Consider the following 12,803-nt stretch of genomic DNA (forward strand, 5'->3'; position numbering starts at 1 on the left):
AGTGGAGGGGGATTATGGTGTGGAGTTGTTCCTCAGGGGTTGGGCTTGGCCCTCTAGTTCCAGTGAAGGGATGACATTTTGGACAATTTCATGCTCCCAACTTTGTGGGAGGAGTTTGGGGATGGCCCCTTCCTGTTCCAACATGACTGCCCCCCAGTGCACAAAGCAAGGTCCATAAAGACATGGAGGAGCCAGTTTGGGGTGGAGGAACTTGACTGTCCTGCACAGAGTCCTGACCTCAACCCCATAGAACACCTTTGGGATGAATTAGAGCGGAGACTGCGAGCCAGGCCCCCTCCCCCGACATCAGTGCCTGACCTGACAAATGTGCTTCTGGAAGAATGGTCCAACCTTCCCATAGACACCCTCCTAAACCTTGTGGACGGCCTTCCCAGAAGAGGCAAAGGGCGGGGCCAACTCAATACTGAACCCTACGGACTAAGACTGGGGGGCCATTAAAGGTCATGTGTGTGGAAAGGGCGGGGCCAACTCAATATTGAACCCTACGGGCTAAGACTGGGGGGCCATTAAAGGTCATGTGTGTGGAAAGGGCGGGGCCAACTCAATATTGAACCCTATGGACTCAGACTGGGGGGCCATTACAGGTCATGTGCGTGGAACTGTAACACACACAAAAATAAATGGGAGTCACTGAGTGCAGCGCGGGGCATTGAAGGACTGGCACAGGCCGTTCCTTCAGAGCGCATGCGCGGTGACGTCACCGATGAGGTTTTTCTCGAAAAATCTCAATCATCGAGTCGCAGGAAACCCGACAACGGAGCGTCATTCCCTGCAAAGCTGCTGCGACTCGGGATCCGCTCTCCGCATTGTCTCATGTAATGCACACCGCTCTGATCTCCAATGATATGGCCGACCTCCGGCTGACTCTCCTCCTTTCCAGGGAGACAGCTGCTTTCTAGGCTCAGAACTCCGCTACTGCCGCTGCTGGCGCTACATTCACTCTGCTGCCTGTGGCAGTAACTCTATAGAACTGCATCCATGTGTCCCCGATGTCACAATATACATTTCCTCAGTCTCTCCTCCCCCAGTGATCAGACTGTACATTGTAACTTTGTAGAAGTAGGAGGAGCATTTCCTCAGTCTCCTCCCCCAGTGATCAGACTGTACATTGTAACTTTATAGGAGGAGGAGGAGGCGTTTCCTCAGTCTCCCCTCCCCCAGTGATCAGACTGTACATAGTAACTTTGTAGAAGGAGGAGGAGGCGTTTCCTCAGTCTCCCCTCCCCCAGTGATCAGACTGCACATTGTAACTTTGTAGAAGGAGGAGGAGGCGTTTCCTCAGTCTCCCCTCCCCCAGTGATCAGACTGCACATTGTAACTTTGTAGAAGGAGGAGGAAGCATTTCTTCAGTCTCCCCTCCCCCAGTGATCAGACTGTACATTGTAACTTTGTAGAAGGAGGAGGAAGCATTTCTTCAGTCTCCCCTCTCCCAGTGATCAGACTGCACATTGTAAGTTTGTAGAAGGAGGAGGAAGCATTTCCTCAGTCTCCCCTCCCCCAGTGATCAGACTGTACATTGTAACTTTGTAGAAGGAGGAGGAGTCAAAACACATGCGATTCCTGTGCGGTGCGATTGAAGCCATACATTTTGCATAGCTCAGATCGCGCCACCTCCGCGCCAATGGTCTGAACTCCATTTGAACCCTCCTGATTGGGGCCAGGTGTGCAGACGCAACGTCATAACGCAGCAGTACTGAGAATCCTCCGACAACAGCCAGATGGTAATCGATGGTCTGGACTCCATTTGAACCCTCCTGATTGAGGCCAGGTGTGCAGATGCATTGTAACAACCCTGCAGTACCCAGTAGCATCCAGCAGATGGGGGCGAACGCAAGCTGCTCCAAAAGGAAGGGATAGGGTTAGGCGTAGGGACTGAGAGGGGACCTTGGTGACGGCAGCAATGCCCATCGCCCAAATGACCGGAGCTGGGCGTAGAGGAAGTCGCCCCCCCCCGGTATGGTGAGATCGATCCCATGTTGCCGGCGTGATAGACGAGCTCCTTTCTAGTCTTCTAGACTTTTCCTGCCGTCTAGTTCCAGCTATAAATAGCCTTCAGACGACCCCTCCGTCCCGCCCCAAGGACACGATCCGGAGCTTCTGAAATGTGGCCCGGCTGATCTTTGATCACCACTCAGGCGAGCGCGCCGGAAACCTCATCTCGCCCTTTTCAGATTTTTCCCCGGCCCCGCGCCCGTTCCGCCCCGTCCGCCAGGATCCGACAAAATTAGCAGATGAAATATTCAGCAGGAGCAACGCTAAGATTTCACTCTGAAGGAGAAGGAGAGGGTGACGGCCACTTTCTCCGCTTCGGTGGCGCGAAAAGGGAGCGCTCGCTGGGAGGGGGTGGGGGGGGGGACGCAGTGGCCTGGATGGTGACTCCAGTCCGGCACACGGAAAGATCGCATTGCGACGAGTGAGGTGCGTCCCGGACAGAGAATCCCTTGAAGTCACTGGAAGAGGCAACTCAGAAATCTGGACTAAGTCTACCGAGATCAGAGGTAAGACGGGACCTGGAGATCAAGTTAGAGAGGGGGGGGGCAAGCACTGCTAGCAGCCAAGACAAAAAGGCCAAAGTGCGCCCCCTACAGGAGCTTCAAACTACTGCCCTTTTGTTGCCCCCTCCAGCCCCAGGTGACTGACTCTTCTAGCCACCCTTCGGTGGGCAGATGCTACCATGAAGGTCCTAGCATGAAGGTCCTAGCATGAAGGTCCTACCATGAAGGTCCTAGCATGAAAGTCCTACCATGAAGGTCCTACCATGAAGTTCCTACCATGACGGTCCTAGCATGAAGGTCCTACCATGAAGCTCCTACCATGAAAGTCCTACCATGAAGCTCCTACCATAAAGGTCCTAGCATGAAGGTCCTAGTATGAAAGTCCTACCATGAAGCTCCTACCATGAAGGTCCTACCATGAAGCTCCTAGCATGAAGGTCCTACCATGAAGCTCCTACCATGAATCTCCTACCATAAAGGTCCTAACATGGAGGTCCTACCATGAAGCTCCTACCATGAATCTCCTACCATAAAGGTCCTAACATGAAGGTCCTACCATGAAGCTCCTACCATGAATCTCCTACCATAAAGCTACTACCATGACAGTCCTAGCATGAAGCTCCTACCATGACGGTCCTAGCATGAAGGTCCTACCATGAATCTCCTACCATAAAGGTCCTAGTATGAAGGTCCTAGCATGAGGTCCTAGCATGAAGATCCTAGCATGAGGTCCTAGCATGAAGTTCCTAGCATGAAGTTCCTAGCATGAAGGTCCTAGCATGAAGGTCCTAGCATGAAGGTCCTAGCATGAAGGTTCTACCCTGAAGCTCCTACCATAAAGGTCCTTCTTCAGCCACTTCCTAGTATAGGGTGACAACGCTCTGTCCTTGTCTCCCAACTGTGCTCCTATGTTGTCAACCTGTCACAAAAGCTTTCGATGGAGACTACATGTGTCTATTTCAGCTCACATGACACAGGCATGATCTGCTGTGATGGTCACCATCAGGAAACCCAACCCACAGATGCCAACTCTCCTGGATTTGCTGGGACAGCCCCCACACTTCAGACCTCTATCCAGATGATGCTATAATCACAGCAAAGGGTATACGGCTGTGAGGGGGCAGTTCCTTTATATTTATGGGTGTAACAGCAGGAAGTGGGCGTGGTCTGGCATGGCCAACCAGAATGTGGACATGGAAAGGTAGGCTGTGGTCACTTTGGAAGGTTCACAGGACATTGCATAGGCAGCAGAACAAGGGGTAAACCAGAGGCGGGTGGACAGGCTAGTCATGAATGACCGTGAGAGTCAATTTGACCATTAATGATCAGAGGGGTCAGGCTAGCCAAGAATTGGAATGGGGACAGCCTAGCTTTGAAAGATCACATGCTGGCCATTAATCATCATAGGGGTCAGGCTGGTCATGAACGGCCATCGGGGGCAGGCTGGCCATGAATAGCCAGGGGGGACCTGTTTTTCCAATAAATATCATGGGGGTCAGGCTGGCCAGGAATGGCCACAGGGACAGGATAGCCATGAATTCCCATAGGGACAGGCTAGGCATGAATTATCATCGGGGTTCAAACTAGCCATTACTGGGCATGAAAGAAAGGATGGACATGGATGGCTATGGAGACATGTTGGACATTATTTACTACGAGGGTCAGGCTGGCCATGAATGGCCATGGGGGACAGGTGGACCATTAATCACCATGGGGGTCAGGCTGGCCAGGAATGGCCACAGGGACAGGATAGCCATGAATTCCCACAGGGTCAGGCTAGACATGAATTATCATGGGGGTTCAAACTAACCATTACTGGGCATGAAAGAAAGGATGGGCATGGATGGCTATGGAGACACGCTGGACATTATTCACCATGAGGGTCAGGCTGGCCATGAATGGCCATAGGGGACAGGTGGACCATTAATCACCATGGGGGTCAGGCTGGCCATGGGGGACAGGTTGACCATTAATCACCATGGGGGACAGGCTGGCCATGAATGGCAATGGGGGACAGGTGGACCATTAATCACCATGGGGGACAGGTTGACCATTAATCACCATGGAGGTCAGGCTGGTCATGAATGGCCATAGGAGACAGGCTGGCCATAAATAGACAGGTGAGAACCAGCCTGACCAAAAATGATCATGCGGCCAGGCTGGCCAGGAATGGCCATGGGGCAGGCTAGCCTGGAATGACCATGGGGGACAGGATAGCCAGGAATGCCCAAAGGGTCAGGCTAGACATAAATTGTCACAGGGTTCAAGCAAGCCATGAATGGCCATGAGAGACAGGCTGGACATGAATGGCATGGGGGGACCAACCTGGCCAATATTGATCATGGGGGTCAGGCTGGCCAGGAGTGGCCTGGAGGTACCAACCTGGCCAATTATGATCATGGGGGTCAGACTGGCCAGGAATGGCAAAGGGGAACAGGTTGGCCATTAATCATAGCCATGAATGCCGATGGGGGTCAGGCTAGGCAGGAATTGCCATGGGGTTCAAGCTAGCCATGAATGGCCATGAGAGACAGGCTGGACATGAATGGCTATTGGGGACAGGTTGGCCATGAATGGTTCACATCTTTGCTGATGCTTTGGCTTTGCACTGACATTTCAGACACATGGGTCAAAGTTCTCACACTGACCTGACGAGGCCTGGGCCTGGTACGGGGGTATTGCCTATATGTGCCGATCAGCATCCCTGCTGCCCAGTGCCAGATCAATGTCATGGTTACTTGTTAAATTTCGTGCTTTAAGATAAGACAAGGTATGTGCTTCCATATTAGAACATTACGTCTAAATCTCGCTCTTCTTGAACCCCCAGGTCTGTGTCATCATTGACAGAACACAACTACACATAATGAGTGCTCCAGCCCATGCTCCATCCATGTGCTATGTGTGAAGATGGGGACAAGCAAGTATATCCAGAGACCGAACTTAACCCTACACCCGATGGCCCTGTTTGTGACTATGGGGATCTTGCTCAGAGAGTCATGCGTCTGCTGTCCTCCTACCTGCAACTGTCCGTCTCATGACAACGCCACCCTGTGCAAACATCGTCTTCTCAGCTTGGTTCCACTAGAGATCCCTCGTTCTTCCCATTTCTTGGATCTAAGTTACAACCGGATTAGGTCAGTTCAGCACGGGACCTTTTCCCACCTGCAGGATCTCCAGGAACTAGACTTGAGCCACAACCAGCTATCCCGCATAGAACCTGGAGCCTTCAGCGGCCTGCCAAAACTACGCATCCTATTGGTGCACCATAATCAACTCAAGCTTCTTCCTCCTGGAGTCTTTTGGGGAATGCCAAGACTGAATTGGTTAGATGTCAGAGCAAACCAGTTGGTCATCTTGCTGGATCAAACCTTCCGTGGCCTGCAGGAGCTTAGACACCTGGAGGTTGGGGACAACCCCTTGTTGTTCATATCTCCTGCAGCCTTCCTGGGGATGCCATTGCTGCAGAGACTGGGGTTGGAAAAAACCAAACTTGGCAGTGTACCTTCTCAGGCTCTGGCTTCTTTGCCCCAACTTTCTGAACTGAGACTGGGTGGCGTGACCAGCACAGTGCTACGTGATCTCTCGTTTTCAGATATGCCATCCTTGAGAGTATTAGATATAGACCATTGGTCTTCTCTTGCAAATCTCGGAGCACACAGTCTGAGTAGCCTCAACCTTACCTCCCTATCGATGACCAACTGCAACCTAAGCTCTGCCCCAGAGGAAGCACTGAGGTCTCAGGTCCACCTACGCAGGTTGGACCTCTCTCAAAATCCCATTTCTTTCCTTACCGAATGGTGTTTTGGTGCTCTGAAAATGTTGGAGGAGTTACGGTTGTCTGGTGGAAGACTTATTTCTGTACCTTCCAATGCTTTTCATGGCCTGGGCCGCCTCCGTATGCTAGACCTTTCAGACAATCCGATTCGATGGGTAGAAGAAAACGCCCTCCCTCCCCCTGGTGTCCTGGAGACTTTGTTACTCTCCGGGACCAATTTGTCGTGTGACTGCCGTCTCTGTTGGCTCCTGCATCATAAAATCCATTTTGGAGGAAGGCCGCCCGTGTGCTCAGCCCCTGACCCATTGAAGGGGATGGTTATCCCAGACCACTCAGAACTGCTATGCCCAGGGTTTTTCACCTGCCAACCACCCAAGATAACAGAACAAGGACCACGTGACTTCAGGGTACAGGAGGGTAACCGGCTGACTATCAGCTGTAAGAGTCAGGGCATACCTGAACCCACTACTCTTTGGGTGCTACCAAAGGTTCCACGGTCCATGGACACTAAATCCACACACCTTGAAGACCCAAGCACAGAACTCCCTCAACATGCATCAGGTTCTGCAAAGAAGGGGATAGACTCCCAAATATGGAGAACAACCAACACATCGCAACCGTCAAAACCGGCAAGGCAACAAGAGGGACGGGTCAAAATTCTACCAGAAGGCTCCCTCCAGTTTCTTCCAGTACAAATCTTAGACACGGGGGATTACCTCTGCCTGGCCACCAACCTTGCAGGTAATGACTCCGCCTGGATTCACCTGGAGGTCACACCATTCAACGGCAGCACCATCTTTTCTCCCCTCCCCATGGTCCACAGTCATCTTCTGGCCGTCATTACAGCTGGGGGAATCCTTCCCTTCATCAGTTCCGTGACGCTTTGCTTCATCTTCATCTTCCTCTGGAGCCGCGGACGTGGGAACATCAAACACACGGCCGACATAGATTACATTCCCAGGACTTCTCGGGGAACTTCATCGCCAGAGGACAATAAGTTCACCATGAAACTCATCTGATGGTGCATCCTATAGACTGGAAGAGATGGATCGTAAGAAGGACAATACAGGATCTACCGTTCTAGGAAGGACCAAATATTGAAAGTCGAAAATGAAAACTAGGGTTGGGCTTGGGTTGGTCTGAACACAAGTCCAGCAGAACACAGAAATAGGCTGTCAGTGCCAAGCCAACCAAATGTGACCGGGCAATTCTCCACCTCTCAGCTACACATACACAAAGCGTCGGGAATGCTTGTGACATCTGTGAACTAATATGGTCCCACGGCCATATCAGGTCCATGCCACTGACCTATTATGGTCATGGGGCCATGTTACATCAATGACATTGACCTATTATGGTCATGGGGCCATGTTACGTCAATGACACTGACCTATTATGGTCATGGAGCCATGTTACCTCAATGACATTGACCTATTATGGTCATGGGGCCATGTTACCTCAATGACGTTGACCTGTTATGGTCATGGGGCCATGTTACGTCAATTACATTGACCTGTTATGGTCATGGGGCCATGTTACCTCAATGACGTTGACCTGTTATGGTCATGGGGCCATGTTACCCCAATGACGTTGACCTATTATGGTCATGGGGCCACGTTACCTCAATGACGTTGACCTATTATGGTCATGGGGCCATGTTACCTCAATGACGTTGACCTGTTATGGTCATGGGGCCATGTTACATCCTATTATGGTCATGGGGCCATGTTACCTCAATGACATTGACCTATTATGGTCATGGGGCCATGTTACATCAAGACACTAACCTATTATGGTCATGGGTCCATGTTACCTCAATGACGTTGACCTGTTATGGTCATGGGGCCATGTTACGTCAATGACGTTGACCTGTTATGGTCATGGGGCCATGTTACCTCAATGACGTTGACCTATTATGGTCATGGAGCCATGTTACATCAATGACATTGACCTATTATGGTCATGGGGCCATGTTACCTCAATGACGTTGACCTGTTATGGTCATGGGGCCATGTTACGTCAATGACGTTGACCTGTTATGGTCATGGGGCCATGTTACCTCAATGACGTTGACCTGTTATGGTCATGGGGCCATGTTACCCCAATGACGTTGACCTATTATGGTCATGGGGCCACGTTACCTCAATGACGTTGACCTATTATGGTCATGGGGCCATGTTACCTCAATGAGGTTGACCTGTTATGGTCATGGGGCCATGTTACATCCTATTATGGTCATGGGGCCATGTTACCTCAATGACATTGACCTATTATGGTCATGGGGCCATGTTACATCAAGACACTAACCTATTATGGTCATGGGTCCATGTTACCTCAATGACGTTGACCTGTTATGGTCATGGGGCCATGTTACGTCAATTACATTGACCTGTTATGGTCATGGGGCCATGTTACCTCAATGACGTTGACCTACTATGGTCATGGGGCCACGTTACATCAATGACGTTGACCTGTTATGGTCATGGGGCCATGTTACCTCAATGACGTTGACCTGTTATGGTCATGGGGCCACGTTACATCAATGACGTTGACCTGTTATGGTCATGGGGCCATGTTACCTCAATGACACTGACCTGTTATGGTCATGGGGCCATGTTACCTCAATGACGTTGACCTATTATGGTCATGGGGCCACAGTAGCTCAATAACATTGACCTGTTATGGTCATGGGGCCACATTACATCAAGACACTGACCTGTTATGGTCATGGGGCCAAAGATCAATGATGTCACAAGCAGCCCCGCCTCTTTGTGTACGCACAGTTGCCGGGCGGTGAATTCCCCACTTGAAGCTGATTGGCTTGGCTCTGACAACATCCCTCCAGCTTTGGGTCGAACATATTTCCAGACTGAATCCAAGCTCATCCTCAACGACAACCCGTTCTTACTACCAATTGTACGATGGTCGGAGTAGATTTTGGGGGTCTACCTACGCACATTTTTTCACCTACAATTCACTCGAGAAAAATGTGTAAATCTTGGGTGAAAACATGGTTTTAACGAATTATTGTGACCGGGAAGGATCGGGGCGATTGCCCTAAAACTGATTTCATTGCAAAAAATTACTGAAATTTTCTCCAAATCGACCTAAAAAAAAAAATCACATGGCTTTGTTTATAGAGAAGGCCACGTGATCATCATTTCAGTGCTAATTACATGTTTTTTATAATTTAAAAAATTAATTTCCATTAAAGGAAAAAATAAATCTAATAATAATACTGATCATAGCGCCACCAACAGGAAAAGCGCTGCCACATATCGGCAGCAGGAGGTCCCGCCATTTAGTGTCATTTATTTTCATTTTTAGATGTTTGTTTATGTATAAAAAACAAAGAAAAAAACGATTTTATATTTGGAATAATCGCTTAAAATTTCTTTATATATATTAAAAAAATTTAAAAAAAAAACAAAAAAACTGAGTGGCCTAATTGTATTGGATTACATTTTTTCCCAGTCCTAAGAGGTGGTGTCTGCATTGGTTTTCTTTTTTTTAGTACATTTTCAGCAAAAATACCCGTTGATCCTGCCAGAAATCCAGTGTCCTTGTACCTTCCTGTGAGCTGACAATAAAGCTCAGTCTTATCCTCCTCCTGCACCGGAATCCATGTTGGAGGAGAATTTCTTTGTCTGGTGACCAGTGACTACCTTTGGACTCTGTCTCCATCTAGTGGTCATTTTTGGAAGGGCAGAATTACCTTTGTGGTGTGAGCATGTGGATGAATGAAATGTCCTCTCCCCCGCCGTCTCCGCGCGTCTCTCCCCCGCCGTCTCTGCACGTCTCCTCCCCCTGCATCTCTCCCCCGCCGTCTCTGCGCGTCTTTTCCCCGCACGTTTCTCACCCGCGTCTCTGCCCCGCCGTCTCCGCGTTTCTCTTCCTCGCCGTCTCCGTGCGCCTCTCCCCCGCCGTCTCCGCGCGCCTCTCCCCCACCATCTCTGCGCGTCTCTCCCCGTCTCTGTGTCTCTCCCCCGCCATCTCCGCGCGTCTCTCCCCCGCCGTCTCTGCGTTTCTCTTCCTCGCCGTCTCTGCGCGTCTCTCCCCCGCCGTCTCCGCGCGTCTCTCCCCCGCCGTCTCCGCGCGTCTCTCCCCCGCCGTCTCCGCGCATCTCTCCCCCGCCGTCTCTGCGCGCCTCTCCCCCGCCGTCCCCGCGCGTCTCCTCCCCGCCGTCTCCGAGCGTCTCTCCCCCGCCGTCTCTGCGTCTCTCCCCCGCCGTCTCTGCGTGTCTCTTCCGCGCGCCTCTTCCCCGCCATCTCTGTGTGTCTCTCCCCCGCCGTCTCCGCGCGTCTCTCCCCCGCCGTCTCCGCGCGTCTCTCCCCCGCCGTCTCCGCGCGTCTCCATCCCGCCGTCTCTGCGAGTCTCTCCCCCGCCGTCTTCGTGCGTCTCTCCCCCGCCATCTCTGCGTGTCTCTCCCCCGCCGTCTCCGCGCGTCTCCATCCCGCCGTCTCTGCGAGTCTCTCCCCCGCCGTCTTCGTGCGTCTCTCCCCCGCCATCTCTGCGTGTCTCTCCCCCGCCATCTCTGCGTGTCTCTCCCCCGCCGTCTTCGTGCGTCTCTCCCCCGCCATCTCTGCGAGTCTCCCCCCCCGCCGTCTCCGCGCGTCTCCCCCCCGCCGTTTCTGCGTGTCTCTCCCCCGCCATCTCCGCGCGTCTCTCTCCCGCCATCCGCCAAGGGAACGGTACGGAGAGCAGGAGCCACACACAGGACAATAGAAGTTGCGCAGAATATGAAATATAAAGTACAAAAGAACCTGCTGAGCTGCACATTGTCCGCCCCTCCCCCCCCCCCCGTACCTGAGGCTCAGGTGTCTCTGTACGTCCCATGGGGGGGCAGAACCTTAGAGTCTCCATGCCCCCGGGCTGGCGGCCTCCTCTGGGGGTTCTATGAGGTCTTCCATCCCAGATGCACCTCCTGAAATAGACGAAAACACCGCACAATCAGATCTTCTGCTTCTCCCCCCTGCACCCCGGCGCTCCCAATCTGCCGGATTTTTCTTTTAGAACTAAACTCCGGGTACAATATGGCGTCACTGAAATCTCTTCCTCATAAAACACACCAAACCCAGATATTACCTTGTAAAAGTATCAGTGACATCATCGCTGGGCCTGTGCAGAGAGCAGAGCTGTGGGAGGGACCTATTGGGCTCCACCCACTACCTAAAACTACAGGAGGGGGCGGAGACCAGACCAGTGTCCCTGCACAAGGAGAGAGAGCTCAGCTGTGGGAGGGGACCAGCAGGCTCCACCCTCCACAGAAAACAACAGGAGGGGGGCGGAGACAAGACCAGTCCCCTCTGCACAAGGAGAGAGCTGAGCTGTGGGAGGAGCCACCCGCCACAGAAAACTACAGGAGGGGGCGGAGACAAGACCAGTCCCTCTGCACAAGGAGAGAGAGCTCAGCTGTGGGAGGGGCCCAGCAGGCTCCACCCACCACAGAAAACTACAGGAGGGGGCGGAGACAAGACCAGTCCCTCTGCACAAGGAGAGAGAGCTGAGCTGTGGGAGGGGCCCAGCAGGCTCCACCCACCATAGAAAACTACAGGAGGGGGGGGGAGACAAGACCAGTGAGAGGGCAGCAGTGGCCACTAGATGGAGCTGTGTATCATAGGAAACAAGCATGCTCATCAGCTCCATCTAGTGGTCGCAAGGTGGATTTCTCCCCATTCACGCTTTTCTTTTTTTTCAACATTCGATCTGCAGAGAATATAGTCTGAGGACGATCGATTTTGCCCCGAATTTACATGCAGCTGAGATGGACGAACGACACTTTTTTTAATAAATTTTTTAATAAATGTCCCCTTTCTCCAGACCACAGACCAGGAGGAGGACCCGGGGAGGGGATCCCCCCCGGGGAGGGGATCCCCCCCACCCCCGGGGACCCCCCCTCCCCCCACCTGGAATTTCACTTCAATTATCCGTTTCTATTCCGAGCAGGAAGAATCTCTCCATAAAACGATATCAGAAGAGGAAATCTCTGCGGGCCCCCTCCCCCCCCCCGGGCCCCCAGATCAGGAAGAGCAGATGGCCGGACTGATAGGAGGACAAATCGTTTTCAGACTTCCTTCTCGACTCATGTCGCTTACACTCACTTTGCATGTAAGGCGGAGCCCAAAGCATTTAGGTTCCTCCCAAAACCAGCCAATTGGTAAATAAAACCTTTCCATGACATACAGGACTCATTTCACACCCCGGATATCATCACTGGGCCTCTGTGCTTCTCTATGCAATGCAGGCAGATCATGGCTGGTGGGAGGGGCCAGCGGGGGACTGTACATAGCTACCTGAACACATCGCAGCACCCTGCCATCAGTACTCTTCTACAGAGCAAGTAGTGGGAGGAGTTATGCGAATATCAAAAGACCTCAAAAGTTTGGAGGAGTGGGCGTTCCTAGGAAGGCAATATTTGCATAGGTAACGCCCACATGTGATGCTCAGCCTCTACAGTTGACAGAACCGGAATCCAATGAATGGAAGGGGTGGTGCCAGGGGCAGTCAGGCTG

At 52.1% G+C, this 12,803-nt stretch overlaps 1 protein-coding gene across 1 annotated transcript; it reads left to right on the forward strand.

Annotated features, from left to right (window-relative positions):
* The first annotated feature begins 2,366 nt into the window (after positions 1-2,366).
* On the forward strand, positions 2,367-9,720 carry LOC149436441 (leucine-rich repeat and immunoglobulin-like domain containing-NOGO receptor-interacting protein 4). Its single transcript, XM_089661629.1, has 2 exons — positions 2,367-2,519; positions 5,344-9,720. Exon 2 carries the CDS (start codon positions 5,424-5,426, stop codon positions 7,308-7,310), a length of 1,887 nt encoding a protein of 628 aa, XP_089517755.1. The 5' UTR covers positions 2,367-2,519; positions 5,344-5,423; the 3' UTR covers positions 7,311-9,720.
* Positions 9,721-12,803: the final 3,083 nt, after the last annotated feature.

This window comes from Staurois parvus, unplaced genomic scaffold, assembly GCF_062004578.1.
Source record: "Staurois parvus isolate SC_StPar_1 unplaced genomic scaffold, SC_StPar_1.0 ptg001354l, whole genome shotgun sequence".
NCBI classification, from domain to species: Eukaryota; Metazoa; Chordata; class Amphibia; order Anura; family Ranidae; genus Staurois; species Staurois parvus.

Coding starts and splice junctions, on each gene's coding strand:
- LOC149436441 (XM_089661629.1), top strand. CDS start 5,424: ATGGGGACAAGCAAGTATATCCAGAGACCGAACTTAACCCTACACCCG.